The following is a 23,926-nucleotide window of genomic DNA, read 5'->3' as shown; positions in this document are numbered from 1 at the left end:
AGTATGACTGGGTAGTGTAGTTCATACCCTCAGTATAGACTGGGTAGTGTAGTTCATACCCTCAGTATGACTTGGTAGTGTAGTTCATACCCTCAGTATGACTTGGTAGTGTATTTCATACCCTCAGTATGACTGGGTAGTGTAGTTCATACCCTCAGTATGACTGGGTAGTGTAGTTCATACCCTCAGTATAACTGGGTAGTGTGGTTCATACCCTCAGTATGACTGGGTAGTGTAGTTCTTACCCCCAGTATGACTGGGTAGTGTAGTTCTTACCCCCAGTATGACTGGGTAGTGTAGTTCTTACCCTCAGTATGACTGGGTAGTGTAGTTCTTACCCTCAGTATGACTGGGTAGTGGAGTTCTTACCCTCAGTCTGACTGGGTAGGTATGACTGGGTAGTGTAGTTCTTACCCGCTGTGCTTCATGTTGGGGGGTTTGTCCATGCGGACAGCAAGTTGGATCTTTAGCTCTACGTCCTGACTGTTCTTGGACACCACCATCTTGTGGAGCTCAGCCTGCTTGGGTCCGTTGGTGGTGGGGTTCAGGATCACCTGGGAATGGGAGAGAGGGAAAGGAAAGGATGGGGTGACAAAGGGAGAGTGCACAGGAGAGATAATAAACTATTTTACAGAAGGTGAAGTAATGATGGCTTCTGGCTTCTCCACCACCAAAATATACAAACAGTCTCTCTCATCAGACAGTTAGTCAGTGACAGACAGACGTACACATCCTCATACTTTGTGACTTTGATGGGAACAGACAGGTGAAGGACATCACAAAACCATGGCTGTCTGGGGAAGACACAAACAAGTCAGACTTTCTTTTCATATCACAACCCCCTCTGTAGTTGCTCCATATTGTTATGGAAAAGGTTAGGTAGTTCAGACTAGTTTCTCAAACCTTTCCTCGGGGACCCCCAGAAGTTTCACAATTTAGTTTTAGCCCTGAACTTGCTCACCTGATTCACCTAGTCAAGGACTTGATGATTAGTTGCCTTAGGGGTGCTAGTGGTGGAATAGTTCAAATGCATGAAACAGTTGGAGATCTCCGAGGGGAGGTTTGAGAACCACTGGTTTAGACCGCTCGCTACCACTACACCATCTCCCAGGAGGCATCAACCCCCAGGGGGCAGCAGCAACATATTTGCCCATTGTAGAAGTAGTCAGAATGTAACTTTTTGGACCTGAATGCCAAAACATTTAGGAGATCGAGGTGTGCTCACAGTTTACCCATTTTGCATACTCCACCCTACCATAAGACATCCATGTCTTCATCAATGGAAAGGGTAAACGGTTGAGTTTGATATAATTTAAAGGCTTACAAACAGGGTTGTGAAACTATTTTATAATTTCTTGAGATTTTTTTTTAACATAGACATTTTGCTCAAAAACCTTTCATGTCAATTACCAAAAAATGTGATGGCGGGCATAACATAAACACCTCAGATGATGTAAAATAGGTTCTAAGCCTCAACATATGCACAAATACTGTATTTATAGATCATTTACGATAAAGGATAAACAATGGCAATAAAAATATATATATTCAAGAAATCCTAAAGTAGTTTGAGAACACTGTATGCTTTTAAATGATATCAAACTCCACCGTTGATCTTTTCCACTGATAGATACGTCTCATACTAGGGTGGGGTATGCAAAACGGGTCAACTTTAAGCATCTGTCTCCTAAATGTTTTGGCATTCGAATCCAAAAAGTAATTTTCTGACCACTTCTACCATGTATGGAAAGTTTTGTTCAAATCAAAAGGTCAAAAAGTGATTGAAATCAAATAGAACGACCCTGATCGGTTTCAGAACTGTATTCAGGTAGAGACTAAATCTGTGGCAATGAAATCCTCATCTGTATATAGACTCCATAGACATACTCACCATGCTTCAATTACTTTTAGGGACAAAGAGTGCTTTGAGTTGTTAGACACAAGTGTGTGTTTGTTTGTGCGTTTGTGTGTGTGAGAGAGAGAAATAGACAGAGAGAAAGAGGGGGGCAGGGAGAGAGATAGAGAAGGAGGCAGAAACAGAGATTAGAGAGGGTGAGGAAAACGAGAGAGAAGGAGAAAAACAGGATTAATGGAGGGGGACAGACTTTTTAGAGCAATTACTTGGAGAATGAATGGAGAATGAAAGAGGAAAAATGAAAGACAATAAGTTGGCAGAATGTGTGTGTATGCACGCTGTCACTTGTTTGTATTCCGCATGTGTGTGTGTACACAGTATGTTTGTTGCATGCGTGTGGCACACCCACTAACACTGACTGGGAGAGAGATCTTAGTGGTGCTCATTGTTTTGTTAGTGTCGCAGTGTTATCAGTGTCTCAAAGGGAGTCTCCATCTGTTTCTCAGAGAGAAGAAGAGGAAGAGATAGTGATGGGGAGAAGAGAGAGGGGGCTCTTCCGGTAGGATAACAGCTCCAGCTCTTGCACATTCTATACAATGCATGTCTCAAATATTTCAATGGCATCCATGTCATGGGAAAAACTAGCCTAGGTACATTACTGTTTGGCCTACATTGTTACATTGCCAAGCCAATGAATGATTGGGTCATTCTAATTGCTAGTATCTGATATAAATACTAACTGATATCAAGTGGCTGATATTGATAGTGAATTATATCAATCTTAATAGGTTTATGTACAGTATGTACTGGTGTCTTACCCTCCCCAGCTCCTTGTCTTCAAGGGCCAGTACCCCCGTGCTCTCTGTAAACAGCTTCACTTTGACCATGGGTAACGGGTGCGTCGTAGTGAAGTCCCCCTGAGTGCCCCACCTGAAAGACACATAGGTTCCAACCCTCAGGATTAAACATCAAATCAAAGTGTATTTGTCACATGCACAGGATACAACAGGTGTAAACAGTACAGTGAAATGCTTCTTTGCAAGCTCTTCCTCAACAATGCAGTGTTCAATATCAAAGTTAAGACATAGAGAATCCAGAATAGGATCTTAAAGCTAGAGTCCTTAAAGTCCTACTCCAGGCTCCTTTTCACTTCATTCATCACCTAATTTACTGAACAAAAGGCACATAGGTGGTCCAGGTATCCTCATGACATGGCACAAGTAGGGGGGTGGGCCATTTCTCTTTTGTTCTCTATTGCTCCTCTATTGTTACTGCATGCAAGGAGGGAGTCCGATGACATCAGAGGGCACCATCAGATCAACTCCTTGAATGGTCTACTCCTTGAAGTTTGCAGTAGTCTAAAAAAACACACATTTTTGCAAAACATATTTTTTACCCTTAATTGTGTTTACATTTGTGTATTTATACGTGAGCTATTGTTTATCTACAGGAAAAGTTCAAATAGATGGAGTGCGTCTTTAAATGAGACAATAACAAAGCGCCCCCCACCCCCGCCTCTGTTTTGGTAAAAAGCTGAGGGATGGGACTGGAGAAATGTAACCACTCTCATATTCATAGACAGAGCCATGGATGCAAGGACTGACCATCCATGATATACGAATTATAGTTTTAACCATGTTTGGAGGTTATATAGTGTTTGTTCACATTTACATTGTTTACAAACATTGGAGTAAAACAAGCTTATATTCTGTTCTGATATGACAGTTAAACTAAGCTCATGAGGCATTTATAAGTTATATTCTTCAAGAATCAATGAGTATATATCATACATTTATAATCCAAAAAATAGACGTAGCAACTAAGGATTGTAGCTTTCAAAGAGCACAGAATCAATATTAGGTCGGGGAAACAAAATGAAAAACACACGAGAAATAAAACAAACAAGAATGTGCACTATATACAAGGTCAGTACCAGTTTAGGGCTGTTATGGTGACCATATTACCGCCACACTGGCGGCCAGGAGTTTCCCTGTACTTCGCTCCATACCATTACTTTTTATCCTGAAAAACTCCCCAGTACTTGCCAATGTGAAGCATACCCATACCATGATGCAGCCACCACATTACATAGAAAATAAGGAGGCAGTTACTTAGTGATATGTTGCACTTACCCCAAACATAAGGCTTTGTATTTAGGTAAAAAAGTGCTTTTTCTTTGTTGCAGTATTACTTTAGTGCCTTTTTGCATACAAGATGCATGTTTTGGAATATTGTTATTCTGTATATTTGTATTCCTCTTTTCACTCTGTCATTTAGATCATTATTCTTTAGTCAATAAAATGTTGTTGATCTATCCACAGTTCTCCCATCACAGCCATTGAATTCTGTAGCTTTTTAAAAAAAATCACCAATGACCTCATGGTGACATCCCTGAGCAGTTGAATTCCTGTTCTGCAGCTCAGTTCAGAAGGACGCCTGTATCTTTGATGTGTCTGGGTGTTTTAATACATAATCCACAGCATAATTATTAACCTGACCATGCTTAAAGATATATTCAATGTCTGATGTATTATTGTTATCCATCTACCAATCACTGCCCTTCTTCATGAGGCTTTCAAAGAGCTCCATGGTCTTTGTAGTTGAATCTGTGCTTGAAATTCAATACTTGACTGAGGGACCTTACATGTGTTGTATGTATGGGGTACAAAGGAAGGGTTAGTCATTCAAAAATCATGTCAACCCCTATTATTTCACACAGAGTGAGTCCATGTCACTTATGTGATTTTTTAAAGTAAAATTTTACTCCTGAACTAATTTAGGCTTGCCTAAACAAAGGGGCTGAATACTTATGCAACAACTATATATTAGTTATGAATTTGTTATTTATCTTTAAAAAATAATAATAATATTCTTCCGCTTTGACACGAGTATATTGTCTAGATTTTTTTTTAAATACATAATTTTAATCCCAGAAATCCAAAGGGTCTGAATACTTTTGCAAGGCACTGTAGATGGATATAACTCGTTTTAGTATAGACATTCCTATTGAGGGCTTTGTAGTATATTAATTTAACAATGTTTGTTATTGCCTTGGATTGAATAAAATGAAAATACATGTCCTAAGTTTGAAGACTTAACAATGTTTTAAAATAGTTTTTTGGGGGTGGGGTTGCAAATTGCAACACTTCTGTAAAATCACTCATATACAATTTCAATATATCTATGCCAATAACACATTGTGGGTAGAGGTCTTATCGTGGCCAAAACGTTAGACTAGTCCCGAAATGGACCCAGGGCTCCCCCCCCCCCGGAGCCTAACCCAAATAATTACTGTAAAAATAATTGAGACCCAGTCTGAAAGGACCCGAGGACAACCAGACCCGTCCCCATATAGACCCGGTCTGGTCCAGACCAGGTCTGATCCGATCCGAGTGAGGGAAGCAGCAGAAAAGCATTTTTTCTTTAGCTAGCTACATTATTAACTGAAGCTGTTAATGCATGAGCCGAGGGAGAGGAACGGATGAGCTCTAGCATTAGGCGGGGAAGGGGCCGTGCGGTGTGTGTGAGTGGCGCTACGTGCAAGAAGCGGGCAGGAGAGAGAGAGGCAGCATAGGCTGCTCTTTACCCCATCCTACACAATTACAACAACAACTCAATTTAGAGTATTAAGTAAATCAAATCAAATTGTATTTGTCACAGTAGCAGCCTTCCTGTTGCTGTTGGCTCTTGGTCGTTGTAGCCTATCCTTCTCATTAAAGTCTTATTTTAATTCCATCTTCCATTGTTCTCCTAATTTGCACACATAGAACCAGAGGCTAGTGCCGCTTTGATGACTTGTAATTGGCTAACAACAACAAGCAACACGCACCACTCTCGCGAAATGTAATTAGATACTTTCTCTCTTTCTCTACTGCAGCAGTCACGTTCAGGTCTGTATAGGTCCTTACCGGCAAATCAGTTATAATTACACATCCTCGAGACAATCAGATCTGACCCAGAGTCACCTACAGAATTTCAGTTTTGGGTGGACCCGTGAAGACCTCTAGGTCTGTACTCTCCTGGAAGCTTCTGATTTGAGTTTAAGGTGGAGGATGAGCATGGTGGGTGGTTCATTTATCCCACTAGGCACAAACGGATTGTTGGAAACAATGTTTATTCATTGTCATTTCAACAAAATAAATGTATGTGATTATGTTAAATCAGTGTGGAAAACTGATAGGATTTGCAAAAAGTCATCAACGTAAAGGGATTTCGGGAATGTCTGTACTTTCTTCACCTAAATCCACCGTTACCCTAAAACCAATGAGATGGTTAAAATATTTGTTGGTTTTACAATCAAATTGAATTAAAACTAGCATTGAACTGATGTCTGTGCCCAGTGGGATAACACCTGCATGACAGGTCACACGTGTGTGCTAGTGTGTGTGTGTATTTATTATTTCCCAGTTGCCAAGACAACGTGTGGATTGCATTCAAAACTGTCTGTTCCTTTAAATTGCGAGAGACAAAAGAAATATGAACTAATTCACAGAGGAGGGTAAAGGAAAAGATCAGTTCAAACAAGAAGTGTCTATTGTTTGCCTCGTGTTATTTTTATCACGGTACACCAAGAGAATGGACACTGGAGATAACCCTTAGCAGACTTTACCCAACACTGACCTGTCTTTGTTTACCTCTCTTAAGAAAGTCAACAGTTAAGGATGTCATGTGAGGTAGGGAAGTTAATATGTGTGGTGTATTTTCCAAAGGTGTTTTCTGTCTTAGATACATTATCTGACAAGGTATAGAATAGCAACAAATACCTACCTGGCTGAAGCAAAACATTTACTTAATTTCTTCCTTGACAAGAGAGTGAGTGTGTGGGAAGGAAGGTCTTTCCCATCTCTGCTGAAGGACAAGTATTGTCTGTCTATGCATAAAATACTTAGAAATGCACTGATTAATTCAGTCAAGTAACTACCCTCTAATCCAACTAAGATGCAAGACGATGACAATCATTGGTCTTGCAGTCAGCCTACACAAAGGCGTGTAATGACTTCAAATTGAATGGAGCCTCCAATGGTAAGGAAAAAGAACAGAAAATGTCACTTTTTTATTATTTTTTAATTTCACCTTTATTTATTTAACCAGGTAGGCCAGTTGAGAACAAGTTCTCATTTACAACCGCGACCTGGCCAAGATAAAGCAAAGCAGTGCGCCACAAACAACACAGAGTTACACGTGGGATAAACAAACGTACAGTCAATAACACAATTTAAAAATCTATATACAGTGTGTGCAAATGTAGTAAGATTAGGGAGGTAAGGCAAATAGGCCATAGTGGTAAAGAATTACAATTTAGCAATTAACACTGGAGTGATAGATGTGCAGAAGATGAATGTGCAAGTAGAGATACTGGGGTGCAAAGGAGCAAAACAAAAAATAACAATAGGGGGATGAGGTAGTTGGATGGGCTATTTACAGATGGGCTGTGTACAGGTGCAATGATCGGTAAGCTGCTCTGACAGCTGATGCTTAAAGTTATTGGAGGGAGATGTATAAGACTCCAGCTTCAGTGATTTTTGCAATTCGTTCCAGTCATTGGCAGCAGAGAACTGGAAGGAAAGGCAGCCAAAGGAGGAGTTGGCTTTGGGGATGACCAGTGAAATATACCTGCTGGAGCACTTGCTACGGGTGGGTGCTGCTACGGTGACCAGTGAGCTGAGATAAGGGGCTAAACCTAGCAAAGACTTATTTATAGATGACCTGGATCCAGTGGGTTTGGCGATGAATATGAAGCGAGGGCCAGCCAACGAGAGCATACAGGTCGCAGTGGTGGGTAGTATATGGGGCTTTGGTGACACGGATGGCACTGTGATAGAATACATCCAATTTGCTGAGTAGAGTGTTGGAGGCTAATTTGTAAATAACATTCCGAAGTCAAGGATCGGTAGGATACTCAGTTTTACGAGGGTATGTTTGGCAGCATGCGTGAAGGATGCTTTGTTGCGAAATAGGAAGCCAATTCTAGATTTCATTTTGGATTGGAGATGCTTAATGTGAGTCTGGAAGGAGAGTTTACAGTCTAACCAGACACCTAGGTATTTGTAGATGTACACATATTCTAAGTCAGAACCGTCCAGAGTAGTGATGATAGTCGGGCGGGCGGGTGCGGACAGCGATCGGTTGAAGAGCATGCATTTAGTTTTACTTGCATTTAAGAGCAGTTGGAGGCCACGGAAGGAGTGTTATATGGCATTGAAGCTCGTCTGGAGGTTTGTTAACACAGTGTCCAAAGAAGGGCCAGAAGTATACAGAGAATCACCAGCAGCAAGCGCGTCAGTCATTACAGTCATTAACTTGTTATGCATAGGGGGCAGCCTTCTCACGTTTGGATGAAAAGCGTGCCAAGAGTAAACTGCCTGCTACTCAGGCACAGTTGCTAATATATGCATATTATTAGTAGTATTGGATAGAAAACACTCTGACGTTTCTAAAACTGTTTGAAAGATGTCTGTGAGTATAACAGAACTCATATGGCAGGCAAAAACCCGAGAAAAAAATCCAACCAGGAAGTGGGTAATCTGAGGTTGGTCATTTTTCAACTCATTCCCTATTAAAGATACAGTGGGATATGGGACATGTTGCACTTCCTAATGCTTCCACTAGATGTAACCAGTCTTTAGAACCTTGTCTGATGCTTCTGCTGTGAAGTGGGGCCGAATGAGAGGGGAATGAGTCAGAGGTCTGGCAGAATGCTTTGAGCTCGTGACGCTCGTTCACGTGAGAGCGAGCTCTGTTCCATAGCTTTTCTACAGACAAAGGAATTCTCCGGTTGGAACATTATTGACGATTTATGTTAAAAACATCCTAAAGATTGATTATTATCTTCTTTTTACATGTTTCTACTGACTGTAATATGACTTTTCATCTGAACTTTTGCCTGGACCTGCACGGACAACAAGGAGGAATTTAGACATAAATGATGGACTTTATGGAACAAATCAAACATTTATTGTGGAACTGGGATTCCTGGGAGTGCATTCTGATGAAGAATATCAAAAGTTAGTGATTCATTTTATCAGTATTTCTGCTTTTTGTGACTCCTCTCTTTGCTTGGAATATCGCTGTATGCTTTCTGTGACTAGTTGCTGACCTAACATAATGATATGTTCTGCTTTCACCGAAAAGCTTTTTTGAAATCGGACACTGTGGTTGGATTAACGAGATATTTATCTTTAAAATTGTGTCTAATACTTGTATGTTTGAGAAAATTGAATTATGAGATTTCTGTTGATTGAATTTGGCGCCCTGCTAGCGGAACCCCAGTCCTAGACAGGTTAAGAGCAGTTGGAGGCCACGGAAGGAGAGTTATGGGATTGAAACTCGTCTGGAGGTTAGTTAACACAGTGTCCAAAGAGGGGCCAGAAGTATACAGAATGGTGTCGTCTGCGTAGAGGTGTATCAGAGAATCACCAGCAGCAAGAGCAACATCATTGATGTTTACAGAGAAGAGAGTCGGCCCGAGGATTGAACCCTGTGGCACCCCCATAGAGACTGCCAGAGGTCCGGACAACAGTCCCTCCGATTTGACACACTGAACTCTATTAGAGAAGTAGTTGGTAAACCAGACGAGACAATCATTTGAGAAACCAAGGCTGTCGAGTCTGCCAATAAGAATGTGGTGATTGACAGAGTCGAAAGCCTTGGCCAGGTCGATGAATACGGCTGCACAGTAATGTCTCTTATCGATGGCAGTTATGATGTTGTTTAGGACCTTGAGTGTGGCTGAGGTGCACCGATGACCAGCTCTGAAACCAGATTGCATAGCGGAGAAGGTACGGTGGGAATCGAAATGGTCGGTAATCTGTTTGTTAACTTGGCTTTCAAAGACCTTAGAAAGACAGGGTAGGATAGATATAGGTCTGTAGCAGTTTGGGTCTAGAGTGTCACCCCCTTTGAAGGGGGGGATGACCGCGGCAGCTTTCCAATCTTTGGGAATCTCAGACGATACGAAAGAGAGGTTGAACAGGCTAGTAATAGGGGTTGCAACAATTTCGGCAGATAATTTTAGAAAGAGAGGGTCCAGATTGTCTAGCCCGGCTGATTTGTAGGGGTCCAGATTTTGCAACTCTTTCAGAACATCAGCTATCTGGATTTGGGTTAAGTAGAAATGGTGGAGGCTTTGGTGGGTTGCTGTGGAGGGTGCCGGGCAGTTGACCAGGGTAGGGGTAGCCAGGTGGAAAGCATGGCCAGCCGTAGAGAAATGCTTATTGAAATTCTCAATTATAGTGGATTTATCGGTGGTGACAGTGTTTCCTAGCCTCAGAGCAGTGGGCAGTGTGCTGTGCTGTCTATTCACCTATGCTGAAAAACAAGTGAAGTGGAAAGCAGAAGAAAACTCACCACTCGAAAAGGAAGTTAAGAGTTGGCGAGGCTTTACTCTGTGGATCCAGAACTGTCGTTGGCACTGTGTCATGATGATTCAGATGGGAGAAGACTGCAGAGCTATCAAGGGTGCTCACTACCATCCAACCTCCCTTGCATTACATAACAAAGCAAAGCAAAGCTTTAATAGGCGCCATCCGCAACATTAAACAATGCTCTGGTCAAGCAGCGGTGCTCTATAGCCTTAGATGTTAAAACTAGGAGTCTGTGTTACATGGAACGTCTGTGTTTTACTCTCATTAGCTCAGAAATGCAGCACATTGTTAGCATTTCAAAGCTAAGGTCTGAGTGTATTACCATCATCAGTATATTACCATCAGGTATGGTTGCCATGTGTACGCGTGGGTACGTTTATTTAATCTTCAAAAGATGACATGCCAAGACCAGGGATAATCCAATTAGACCTAAACAGGCACTGTTCTCTCTGCTGTAAACACTCAGGTTCCTATTAAAGTCGAAAAAAAGCTGCATCTGAAATGTCCACACACATCTACATTATATATACAAAACTAGTATGTGGACGCCCGTTCAAATTGGTGGATTTGGCTATTTCAGCCACACCCGTTGCTGACAGGTGTATAAAATCGAGCACACAGCTACAGTGGTTCCTCCTTTAAAAGTTGCGTCATACTGTGGCACACCTTGCGTGCTGCCTCGGCATTCTGTGGCACGTAGTTTAATTCTCAGCCATTTTTTCTGTTACTGCAAGTTATTGCTAGTTTGACAACCAGAGGGCATCTTTGAGAAGCATTTGATAGTATTCTGTATTGGCATTACCAGAGAATTTAAAACCTTTTTTGTAATAATATAGTATATGGGATTGATTGTAAGAAATTTGGCTTAATTCATTTGATTACTACTGTGGTGTTTCTATTCAGAGAAAAAGGAAAAAGGAAGCCCTCTCAGTTTCTATGGCGCTGTACAACGTGACGTCGGGAGTAGGCTACCGGATTGGAGGATTCTAAATTGTTTGCCTTTATTAGACAACTTAGTTACAATATTCGGTAAATCAGTGATATTTATTCCCACAGTAATTCGTTATGGATCCATAACTAAATCAACATGTGCATTTTGAAAGAGTATTTTGTATCATTATTTTATTAACGAAATGTGTTTATTTGTTTATTAGGCTACTGTGCAGTCTACAATAAATACTGTAGTAAACATGGGAAAGTGCCTAATTCCTTACATAATGGAGAGCAGGCCATGTCTGTACTACAGAATGCAGGGCATGCGTTATTTCATAGTTGTGATGTCTTCACTATTATTCTACAATGTAGAAAATTGTCAAAATAAAGAAAAATCCTGGAATGAGTAGGTGTGTCCAAACTTTTGACTGGTACTTGCTTAATTCATAAGATTAATATTATGATGATTAATACTATTCCATGAAAAATGAAATACCCTCTGGGGTTCTGTTAGAATGGAACTGAAAATATGGCGCTGTACAATGTGATTCCATATGTGTCATTTCATAGTTGTGATGTCTGTCTAATTCTGTAGTAGACATTACTCAACACTAGCGAGACTCTTTTCGCCTATGGTAGGCCTACAGTATATCGAAAAAGATTTTATTCAATGATGTGACTCTCCGCCAATAATTACATTTAGAGATTTGGAGGACTCTAAATTAATATCTAAGGGGCATTTTCCGTTGGGATCTGTGAGAATATCTACGTTAAAAAAAAATATAATTCTAAATGAATTAATAACAATCGCTTTGTTTAAAAAGTAACAATATTTTGGAGATTTTGTTTTCATTTAACCTAGAGTGAGCGAGAAATAGGCCATTCTTGAACATGGGTTGAGACATTCTCACTAATTTCTAAATAAAGCCAGTACAATGTGACGTCGGGAGTAGGCTACAGGATTGGAGGATTCTAAATTGTTTGCCTTCATCAGCACATTACTCAACACTAGTGAGACTCAATTCGCCTACGGTAGGCCTACAGTATATCGAAAAAAAACATTTTCTTCAAATGATGAGAGACTCTCCGCCAATAATTACATTTAGAGGATTGGAGGACTCTAAATTAATATCCAAGGGGCATTTTCCGTTAGATATTCTCACAGATCCTAAGGGGCTTTTATATAATTCTAAATGAATTAATAATAATCACTTTGTTTAAAAAGTAACGATATTTTGGAGATTTCGTTTCATTTAACCTAGAGTGAGCGAGAGAAAGGCAAAAAAGCAGACATCACTTGCTTATATTCAGTCAACACATATCTCAAGAATATCCTGGCATATTTGAACGAGTAATTCGTTATAGACCCATAACAAATTTTTATTTATTTTTTATTTTTCATTAACAGCTCATTTTTGAATGGTAACTGTGTTAAGGGTGGAGTTTTGGGCGGGGTGAGGAAAGGCGTGACTTTAAGGTTACAATAGGCTATAAGTATACAGAAGATTGACGATTTTCCTCACTTTGATTATATTGTAGCACCATGACCATGATCTCTATTCATTTAAGTGAGCAGATTAAGGCTTTCAGGAGGAACGGAAAATCGGAAAATCTAAAAGTAATTAGACCTTTATGTAGTAAAATAAAAAATAAAAAAATAAAAGACCTACAACACCTTCGGTAGGCCTACAGTATATCTAAAAATGTATTTTTTCATCTCTACATGATTTAAACCCGATCAAACTTGTTTGGCATCAACTGAGAACATTCATCTGCAACTCTGCCAAGACGACAAGCAAAGATGAACTGGTCCAGGCCATCAAGAGGTTTTGTCTAGAGAAATTGACGATACAACAATGCAACAAATACATTGATCATCTCAGCAAGGTTTTACCTGTGATCATGGGTATCATCGGATGGGGCCACAGTGTCTCCTGACCCCTCCTGTCTCAGCCTCCAGTATTTCTGCTGCAGTAGTTTATGTGTCGGGGGGCTAGAGTCAGTCTGTTATTCCACCTGGCCGTGCTGCTGCTCCAGTTTCAACTGTTCTGTCTGCGGCTATGGAACCCAGACCTGTTCACCGGACGTGCTACCTTGTCCCGGACCTGTTGTTTTCGACTCTCTCTCTCTCTCTCTCTCTACCGCACCTGCTGTCTCTAACTCTGAATGCTCGGCTATGAAAAGCCAACTGACATTTACTCATGAGGTGCTGACATGTTGCACCCTCTACAGCCACTGTGATTATTATTATTATTTGACCCTGCTGGTCATCTATGAACATTTGAACATCTTGGCTATGTACTGTTATAATCTCCACCCAGCACAGCCAGAAGAGGACTGATCACCCCTCAGAGCCTGGTTCCTCTCTAGGTTTCTTCCTAGGTCCCTGCCTTTCTAGGGATTTTTTCCTAGCCAACGTGCTTCTACATCTGCATTGCTTGCTGTTTTGGGTTTTAGGCTGTGTTTCTGTACAGCACTTTGTAACATCAGCTGATGATAAAAGAGCTTTAGAAATACATTTTATTGATTGATTTATTGATTCTGTGAAGTTTCATGACTCTAGGACTAAAATAAGTTCCTCAAAATGCATTGTGAACTTCCATTAATATATGGCAATAAATAAAAAATAAAAACAACGTATTACTCGGTTCCTGAAAAGGTTTCTTGGAAGGTTTTTTCAAGACACGGCCTGAACAGTCATTATTAAACAGACACTCTTATCTGGAGTGAACAACAGTGAACAGAGTCAATAAATGATGTGGCTGCTGCAGCGATTGAACACGCAACCTTGTTGTTGACTTACTGTGGTCTGGAGGCTTCTGCCTGGTCTGTCTGCAGTTTTTCTCCTCCCTCCACCTCCATGGTGCAGTACACAATCCTGTTAGGCGCCACCGACTTCAGGCCCTGCACTTCCACTATCACTATCTGCAAACAGCAACAGAGAGAGGACATGGTCAGCTCCACACTTACAGTGGGGCAAAAAGGTATTTAGTCAGCCACCAATTGTGCAAGTTCTCCCACATAAAAAGACGAGAGAGGCCTGTAATTAGGTGACCAAATACTTATTTTCCACCATAATTTGCAAATAAATTCATAAAAAATCCTACAATGTGATTGTCTGGATTTTTTTTCTCATTTTGTCTGTCATAGTTGAAGTGTACCTATGATGAAAATTACAGGCCTCTCTCATCTTTTTAAGTGGGAGAACTTGCACAATTGGTGGCTGACTAAATACTTTTTTTGCCCCACTGTATGCAGCATTAGACGTGGAGTCACTGGGTCGTGTAAGTCCAGTCGAGGCACTATCACAATGCCAACCTGCAGCCACAGCGGGAACATTCACAGGCATGTAGAACACACACACACACACACCACACACACACACACACACACACACACACACACACACACACACACACACACCACACACACACACACACACACACACACACACACACACACACACACACACACACACACACACACACACACACACACACACACACAACACACACACACCACACACACACCAAAGAGCAGATAATTCTTGTTTCTTTTGTCTGGCCCCTTAGTAGACAGAATAACCCTCAAGCTGACCCCAGAATAGATAAAACTACTACCAGACTAATGTAAATAAAATGTGAAATACACATTGATCTTTCTTTCAAAAGTCAACCAGAACAATTAACACATCAATTATCTTGACAGAGCAAGCAATCTGAGCGTACCGCAAAACATTTACTGGGCAAGATTACAAGATGAAATCACCACACACACCTCCAGTGTGAAGGAGAGGACCACGTCGGACTTGGAAAGGAATTCTGTCTCGTCGCCCATGTCCAGGAAGGAGTTGTTCATGGAGGAGCGTTTTAGCTTCTGTTTGAAGTCGGGGCCTCCCTTGGACACAGGTAGGCTCTCCAGGTTAGCCATGAGCAGATTGACAGACGAGCGCGTCTCCTCAATGTACATGGTCTCCATGTCTTTAGACACAAACTTGGGGTAAATCCTCTCCTGAGAGGGAGTCAGTGTTAGAGGAAGAGTTGTGCATCCATCGTTGTGGCAGTTTATAACTACAGTGACCACAATATATTATTTTAAGTATTCTGAAACAGTTGTCAACAATCACCGGCCCAGTGAGCTACACGGTGTCCATCCAACTTTAACAAAGTTGATTTAACTAATCAATGTGTAGTTGACTAGTTGATTCAGGTGTGAAAGTACCTGGCTGAAGAAGAAAAAAAAACATCTGGACACCTGGTAGCCCTCATGACCAGAGCTGATTACCACTGTGCGTGGCTTACACCGCATTGTTAGTTTGAGGGCTATAGGTGTAGGACTTACCCTGGCGATCTTGTCTGCAAGCTGTAGTCTTCCATCCAGCTCCCGGCGGATCTGGGCTGCCTGTTCGTCCACATTGTCCAGCTACAAACCACAGACCAGGAAGGCGAGTGTTAATCAACCAATCAACATATTGCTGAGTACCAATCAACATATTGATCAAGAAAGTAAGACAATAAATGAAAAGATATGGGGTGTTTTGTAATTTGGCAAATAAAATGTATAGGTCTAAGCACACATGATAGGATTTCCTTTTGTGGACTGACAGAAATGTGCATGCACCAGGCAGTTTCCCAAGCGCACATTCATTGATATTCTAAGGTAAACTTCTTCTCTAGAGACGGGGGAATGGCTGGCACAGACACACAGAAATATGTGCAACTGGGGCATTCACTGGCCAGGATTTTCATTACCCACTCACAAACACACATGCAGACATAAACCATTACACACACACACTCACACCACAATGCTGTTTCCACTCGATAAGTCTTAACTCCGAGCTCTAATGTGATTTTAAAGAGTGGCACAACTGCTTCAAACTTAACAAGTGACATTTTTAAGGTGCAGTCCAACGGTCATTTCATGTACTTATTGCAGGAAAAATCTGGATCGGAAAGGTGGAGTTTGATCCAAGCAGAGAAACACACAAAGCTAATCAAAGCTAATCACACAAAGCTAATTTCATGGAACATCCTTTCCAGTATGTTGCTGTGTGTACTGACTGAATCAGCTGAAACCGCCCACAAAGTCATCATTAGCCACACGTTTCCTTTGACAACCAAAAACATCTCCCCACAGGATATCGGCGAAAAAATATGGAATAACTCAAAATCTTGAAGTCCTAATGTGGTGGCTGTCGCTGCATACGGGCGCCACAAAGAGGTCAGTTACCCCCAATTAGGTTGTTATGGTGTCTGGTCATCTAGAGACTTGTATTGGTAGCGTAGCTCCTCCATAGTGGCTGACCCCCCGTCGCCTGATCAACCCTGATTGGCTGCGTTTACACAGGCAGCCCAATTCTGATCTTTCGCACAATTATTGCCAAAAGATATCTCAAAATTGAAAAGCATAATTTTTGGGACAAATCACTCGCTCAACGCTAAACCTTGTTTAGATATATTATTGAATAATGTGGCTATTGAGCAAGTTGAGGAGACTAAACTGCTGGGTGTAACTCTACATACTATGGGAGAGGCTAATTTTTTTCATTGTCGATCAACAATGCCAAACCACCGGGGTCTGACAACTTGAATGGAAAATTACTAAGGATAATAGCAGATGATATTGCCACTCCCATTTACCATATCTTCAATTTAAGCCTACTAGAAAGTGTGTGCCCTCACGCCTGGAGGGAAGCAAAAGTTATTCCCCTACCTAAGAATAGTAAAGCCCACTTAACTGGCTCAAACAACCAACCAATCAGCTTGCTACCAACCCTTAGTAAACTTTTGGAAAAAATTGTGTTTGGCCAGATAAAATGTTATTTTACAGTAAACAAATTGACAACAGAATATCAGAATGCTTATAGGGATAGAACATTCAACAAGCACAGCACTTACAAAAATGACTGATGATTGGCTGACAGAAATTTATGATAAAAAGATCGCGGGGGCTGTTTTGTTAGACTTTATTACGAATGTTGATATTATCGATCACTGTGTGTTGCTGGAAAAACATATGCGTTATGGCTTTACACCCCCTGCTATACTGTGGCTAAAGAGTTACCTGCCTAACAGAACACAGAAGGTGTTCTTTAATGGAAGCCTATCAAACAGTGAAGCAACACAAACAGACACATGCATACAAACATACAATAACGAATGCACTATGCACACATGTACACATGGATTTAGTGCTATAGATATGTGGTAGTAGAGTAGAGGCCTGAGGGCACACACTTAATATGTTGTGAAATCTGTTGTGAATGTTCTTGTAATGTTCTTCAAATGTATAACTGCCTTCATTTTGCTGGACCCCAGGAAGAGTAGCTGCTGTCTTGGCAGCAGCTAATGGGGATCCATAATAACTTAAAATAGCAAGCTGTGATGGTCAAAATATATGGACTCCACAGGAGATTGGTGGCACCTTAATTGGGGAAGATGGGCTTGTGGTAATGGAATGAGTGGAATGGTATCAAACAACAGCTGGTGCACGATATCTAAGGAAGTCTCGAGCTACTGTTCGCCTGAGGAAGAGTTTCTCATGATAAGCTGCAGACCACACTACCTACCGAGAGAGTTTTCATCTATATTCTTTGTAGCTGTGTACATACCACCACAGTCAGAGGCTGGCACTAAGATAGCATTGAATGAGCTGTATTCCACCATAAGCAAACAAGAAAAAACTCACCCAGAGGCGGCGCTCCTAGTAGCCGGGGACTTTAATGCAGGGAAACTTAAATCCGTTTTACCGCATTTCTATCAACATGTTAAATGTGCAACCAGAGGGAAAATAACTCTGGATCACCTATACTCCACACACACAGAGATGCTTACAAAGCTCGCCCTCCATTTGGCACATCTGAAGAATTCTATCCTCCTGATTCCTGCTTACAAGCAACAATTAAAGCAGGAAGCACCAGTGACTAGATCAATAAAAAAAGTGGTCAGATAAAGCAGATGCTAAGCTACAGGACTGTTTTGCTAGCACAGACTGGAATATGTTCCAGGATTCATCCAATGGCATTGAGGAGTACACCACATCTATCACTGGCTTCATCAATAAGTGCATCGATGACGTCGTCCCCACAGTGACCGTACATACCCCAACAAGAAACCATGGATTACAAGCAGCATCCGCACTGAGATAAAGGCTAGAGCTGTCGCTTTCAAGAATAGCAGGACTCTAACCCGGAAGCTTATAATAAATCCCGCTATGCCCTCCGACGAACCATCAAACAGAAAAAGCATCAATACAGGACTAAGATCGAGTTGTACTACACCGGCTCTAACACTCGTCGGATGTGGCAGGGCCTTCAAACCATAACAGACAACAAAGGGAAGCACAGCCAAGAGCTGCCCAGTGACACGAGCCTACCGGACGAACTAAACTACTTCTATGCTCGCTTCGAGGCAAATAACACTGAAACATGCATGAGAGCACCAGCTGTACAGGAAGACTGTGTGATCACGTTCTCCGCAGCCGATGTGAGTAAGACCTTTAAACAGGTCAACATTCACAAGGCCACAGGGCCAGACGGATTACCAGGACGTGTACTGCGAGCATGCGCTGACCAACTGGCAAGTGTCTTCACTGACATTTTCAACCTATCCCTGTCCGAGTCTGTAATACCAACATGTTTTAAGCAGACCACCATAGTGCCTGTGCCAAATAACACTAAGGTAACCTGCCTAAATGACTATCGACACATATCACTCACGTCTGTAGCCATGAAGTGCTTTGAAATGCTGGTCATGGCTCACATCACCACCATCATCCCAGAAACCCTAGAACCACTCTAATTTGCATACCGCCCCCCAACAGATCCACAGATGATGCAGTCTCTATTGCACTCCACACTGCCCTTTCCCACCTGGACAAAAGGAACACCTATGTGAGAATGGTATTCATAAACTACAGCTCAGCATTCAACACCATAGTGCCCTCAAAGCTCATCAATAAGCTAAGGACCCTGGGACTCAACACCTCCCTCTGCAACTGGATCCTGGACCTCCTGACGGGCCGCTCCCAGGTGTAAAGGGTAGGTAACAACACATCCGCCACGCTGATCCACAACACAGGGGCCCCTCAGGGGTGCGTGCTCAGCCCCCTCCTATACTCCCTGTTCACTCATGACTGCACGGCCAGGCATGACTCCAACACCATCATTACATTTGCCGATGACACAACAGTGGTAGGCCTGATCACCGACAAGACAGCCTATAGGGAGGAGGTCAGAGACCTGGCCATGAGGTGCCAGGACAACAACCTCTGCCTCAACGTGATCAAGACAAAGGAGATGATTGTGGACTACAGGAAACAGAGGACCGAGCATGCCCCCATTCTCATCGATGGGGTTGCAGTGGAGCAGGTTGAGAGCTTCAAGTTCCTTGGTGTCTACATCACCAACAAACGAACATGGTCCAAGCACACCATGACAGTCGTGAAGCGGGCACGACAAAACCTATTCCCCCTCAGGAGACTGAAAAGATTTGGCATGGGTCCTCAGATCCTCAAAAGGTTCTACAGATGCACCATCGAGAGCATCCTGACTGATTACATCACTGCCTGGTATGCCAACTGCTCGGCCTCCGACCGCAAGGCACTACAGAGGGTAGTGCGAACAGCCCAGTACATCACCGGGGTCAAGCTTCCTGCCATCCAGGACCTCAATACCAGGCAGTGTCAGAGGAAGGACCTAAAAATTGTCAAAGACTCCAGCCACCCTCTCTGCTACCACACGGCAAGCGGTACCGGAGCGCCAAGTCCAGGTCCAAGAGGTTTCTAAACAGCTTCTACCCGCAAGCCATAAGACTCCTGAACATCTAGTCAAATGGCTACCCAGACTATTCGCATTGCCCCCCCCCCCCCAACCCCACACCACTGCCACTCTCTGTTGTCATCTATGCAATTAACGCTACCTACATGTACATACTACCTCAACTAACCGGTGCCCCCGCACATTGACTCTGTACCGGCACCCCCATGTATATATTGTTATTTTTTTACTGCTCCTCTTTAATTACTTGTTCATTTTATCTCTTATTCTTATCCTTATTTTTTATTTTTTTAAACTGCACGGTCGGCTAGGGGCTCGAAAGTAAGCGTTTCACTGTAAGGTCTACACCTGTTGTATTCGGCGCATGTGAATAATAAAAATGTATTTGATTTGAAACACATCAAACACATGGTTTCCGTCCAAGCTATTATTATGAGCCGTCCTCCCCTCAGCAGCCTCCGCTGATAAACTCAATGGTTGCTAAAATGGGAAGTAGTCTGTCCATAATAGGGAATTGCTCTGCATTCATGACATCTCAATCAACCAGACAGGTCCTACAGGCCCTAGTTTTGTCGCACCTGGACTACTGCCCAGCTGTGTGGCCATGTGCAGCAAAGAAGGACATAGGAAAATTGCAGTTGGTCCAGAACAAAAATGCACATATCACACTTCGATGTACACGGAGGGTAAGTGTCAGTAACATGCATGTCAGTCTCTACTGGTTCAAAGTTGAGGAGAGATTGACTGCATCACTATTGGTCTTTGTGTGAGGTATTGATGTGTTGAAGGTACCCAACTGTCTGTTCAAGCAGTTGGCACACAGTTCAGACACTCATCGGTACAACTCAAGACATGCAGGTCCAGAACAGAGGCTGTGAAACACACAGTATTAAATAGAGCCATGACAAGGGCTGTGGCTGTCACAGCATTTCATCAGCCGGTGATTGTCAAGCAAATAACTGTCAGTCTCATGGTAATTGACCGTTAATTAACATAAACACATTTAGCATCTCCTGGGTTTCTACAAGTCACTGATGCAGACCTTTGGAACAACTACATTTTAAAAAGTCTAATAAATCCATGTAATATAGCCTACACCTTCACAATAAATCCATTATTTATATTAGACAGGTCTAAAGAAACATGATATGAGGAAAATGTAGTCTATTTCAGAAGAACAGAATAGCATACTCTGAGTTGTCCTTACGTTAGGTGCTGATCTGGCTATGCCTTATGGCTGTGGGCCACACTAGTTCATTTAGCAGACAGGATTTGCTTAGAATTCCGTACCATTATTTTACAGTATGAAGAATACAATTGAACAAAGTTGAATAAAATAGAAAGGATATGATCTCCAAACGATTTGAGGGAGTGCGCACATGTGGCTTTTCTGTGTCGAGCGGTTATCAAAGAAATAGGTACTCCTATATGCTTAATTTAGGGTTATTTATGTAACTTTAGTTGTTCAACAAATGCTGGGCTTGTTACACGGAGTGGAACAGGGAACCCAAGAGCAGACTCAGACGAGGAGACTGGGATGAAGTAACTAAGGTATTTATTGAAACACAGGGGGAAGATGGAGTGCAGGTCAGGGGAAACTCGGGCGGGTTACTTAAAAATCATACAATGTGATTTGTGTCTCTCACAGTTGAAGTGTACCTATGATAAAAATTACAGACCTCTAGATGCTTTGTAAGTAGGAAAACCTGCAAAATCGGCAGTGTATCAAATACTTGTTCTCCCCACTGTATATCCATGCCTGATATGTAATTAGACATATAAAACAGAAAATCAACAGGTCTCATTGATAATGTATGGCTAATTAGTAAATAAGGCAGTTGTATTTTCATTCCATCCAGGAAATGTAATCGTCACAATAACTTGTCATGTAAAGCGGCACAGCATAAATATGGCTTAATTACGAAAACTGAACACATCGTACTGTTTGCAACCAATGATATGCAATTTGCCCATTCATCTGAAAGGGATTCTCTAATTAGTAGCTTCAGATGTAAAACTCAGCCATACATAATGACATTAATTTACAAGTACTAGTCTTGACACAAAACATCCCAAAATTTCAACAGCCCCCCATAAAGATGGCATACAAACGAGAAGGATATATGGTCTCTGTCTGTAATTAACTTCTTATGGCTGCATCCCGCTACCGGGATCGATATGACAGCAGCCAGTGAAAGTGCAGGGCGCCAAATTCAAACAACAGAATACTCATAATTAAAATTCCTCAAACATACATGTGTCTTATATCATTTTAAAAGGTATTCTTGTTGTTAATCCCACCAAAGTGTCCGATTTCAAATATGCTTTCCAGCGAAAGCACTACAAACGATTATGTTAGGTCACCACCAAACCACAATAAGCACAGCCATTTTCCCAGCGAAAGATAGCTTTCACAAAAAGCAGAAATAGAGATAAAATTAAATCACTAACCTTTGATTATCTTCATCAGATGACACTCATAGGACTTCATGTTACACAATACATGCATGTTTTGTTTGATAAAGTTCATATTTATAACAAAAAATCWGAGTTTACATTGRCGCGTTACATTCACTAGTTCCAAAAACATCMAKTGATTTTGCATAGCCACATCGTTTCAACAGAAATACTCATCATAAATGTAGATGATAATACAAGTTATACACATGGAATTATAGATATACCTCTCCTTAATGCAACCGCTGTGTCAGATTTCAAAAAAACTTTACGGAAAAAGCAAATCATGCAATAATCTGAGACGGAGCTCAGAACAATAGCCAAATTAGCAGCCATGTTGGGGTCAACAGAAACCAGAAAATACATGATAAATGTTTCCTTACCTTTGATGAACTTCATCAGAATGCAGTCCTAGAAATCCCAGGTCCACAATAAATGCTTGATTTGTTCGATAATGTCCGTTATTTATGTCCAATTAGCTGCTTTGGTTAGCGCGTTAGCAGTAAACAATTCCAAAGTCACAAAGCGCATCCACTATAACGTGACGAAATGTCCAAAAGTTCTGTAACAGTCAGTAGAAACATGCAAACGATGTACTTAATCAATCTTTAGAATGTTGTTAACATACATCTTGAATAACGTTCCAACCGGAGAATTAGATTGACTTCAGAAGAGCGGTGGAACGGAGGTCCTCTTCATGTGAAGGCACATGTGAAAGCATGGTCAGCTCGTGGCAGTGATTACTCATTCCTGTCTCCTTCGGCCCCTCTTCACATTAGAGTCATCAGACAAAGTTCTATTGACTGTTGACATCTAGTGGAAGCCATAGGAAGTGAAAACTTATCAATATCTCGCTGTAATTTCAATGAGAGCTTGGTTGAAAATCTGCCACCTCAGAAACAATTCAAACAGGAAGTGGAACTTCTCAGGTTTTTGCCTGTCATATGAGTTCTGTTATACTCACAGACATAATTCAAACAGTTTTAGAAACTTCAGAGTGTTTTTTATCCAATACGAATAATAATATGCATATATTAGCAACTGGGACTGAGGAGCAGGCAGTTTACTATGGGCACCTCTGTGCACCTTTCATCCAAGCTACTCAATACTGCCCCTGCAGCCATAAGAAGTTTTAACCTTCAGCATGAAAAACGTATATATTTCTAATTCAATTACATGTTGCTTCTGGCATCGGTCAATTCCAACAAAACAAGAAACATCAGATAGAAAGGCAAGATTTTAAGCAGTCATTTCCCTTTTGGCTGCATGGCTAAATCCTCGGGTTACAGGGGTGGGGATGGCTGTGAATAACGGTTGACTAAATAACACAGGCAGAAGGACAGGCATTGGTGCACACACAGTTTAAATCCAACATGGTAACTGAGGCACCTGGGGTTGCAATAAATAATTATGGAAAAGATCACTTAAAGTGAATTACAGCCATAATACAACAAAAAACACAGTTTCACTGCAGTACTGTATGCTCCGTTCACACGTGGTTCCTGAGTTCATGACCAGTAAGTCAATAAATAGGTTCCT

General features: G+C 41.6%; 1 protein-coding gene across 1 annotated transcript in view; it reads right to left on the bottom strand.

Moving 5' to 3' along the window:
• The window catches only part of LOC111960957 (calcium-dependent secretion activator 2), a 237,964-nt gene that overhangs the window by 129,683 nt on the left and 84,355 nt on the right, over positions 1 to 23,926 (bottom strand). The window contains exons 4-8 of the mRNA XM_070442960.1: positions 15,493 to 15,573; positions 14,929 to 15,162; positions 13,955 to 14,076; positions 2,674 to 2,785; positions 415 to 554 (exon numbers count right to left, since the gene is read on the bottom strand). Coding sequence (XP_070299061.1) covers positions 415 to 554; positions 2,674 to 2,785; positions 13,955 to 14,076; positions 14,929 to 15,162; positions 15,493 to 15,573 — 689 coding nt within the window. The remainder of the gene's footprint in view (positions 1 to 414; positions 555 to 2,673; positions 2,786 to 13,954; positions 14,077 to 14,928; positions 15,163 to 15,492; positions 15,574 to 23,926) is intronic.

The sequence above is a fragment of the Salvelinus sp. IW2-2015 genome, linkage group LG4q.1:29 (genome assembly GCF_002910315.2).
Source record: "Salvelinus sp. IW2-2015 linkage group LG4q.1:29, ASM291031v2, whole genome shotgun sequence".
Lineage (NCBI taxonomy): Eukaryota > Metazoa > Chordata > Actinopteri > Salmoniformes > Salmonidae > Salvelinus > Salvelinus sp. IW2-2015.
The sequence above is the reverse complement of the archived record's forward strand: the minus strand, read 5'-3'. Positions and strand labels throughout refer to the sequence as shown.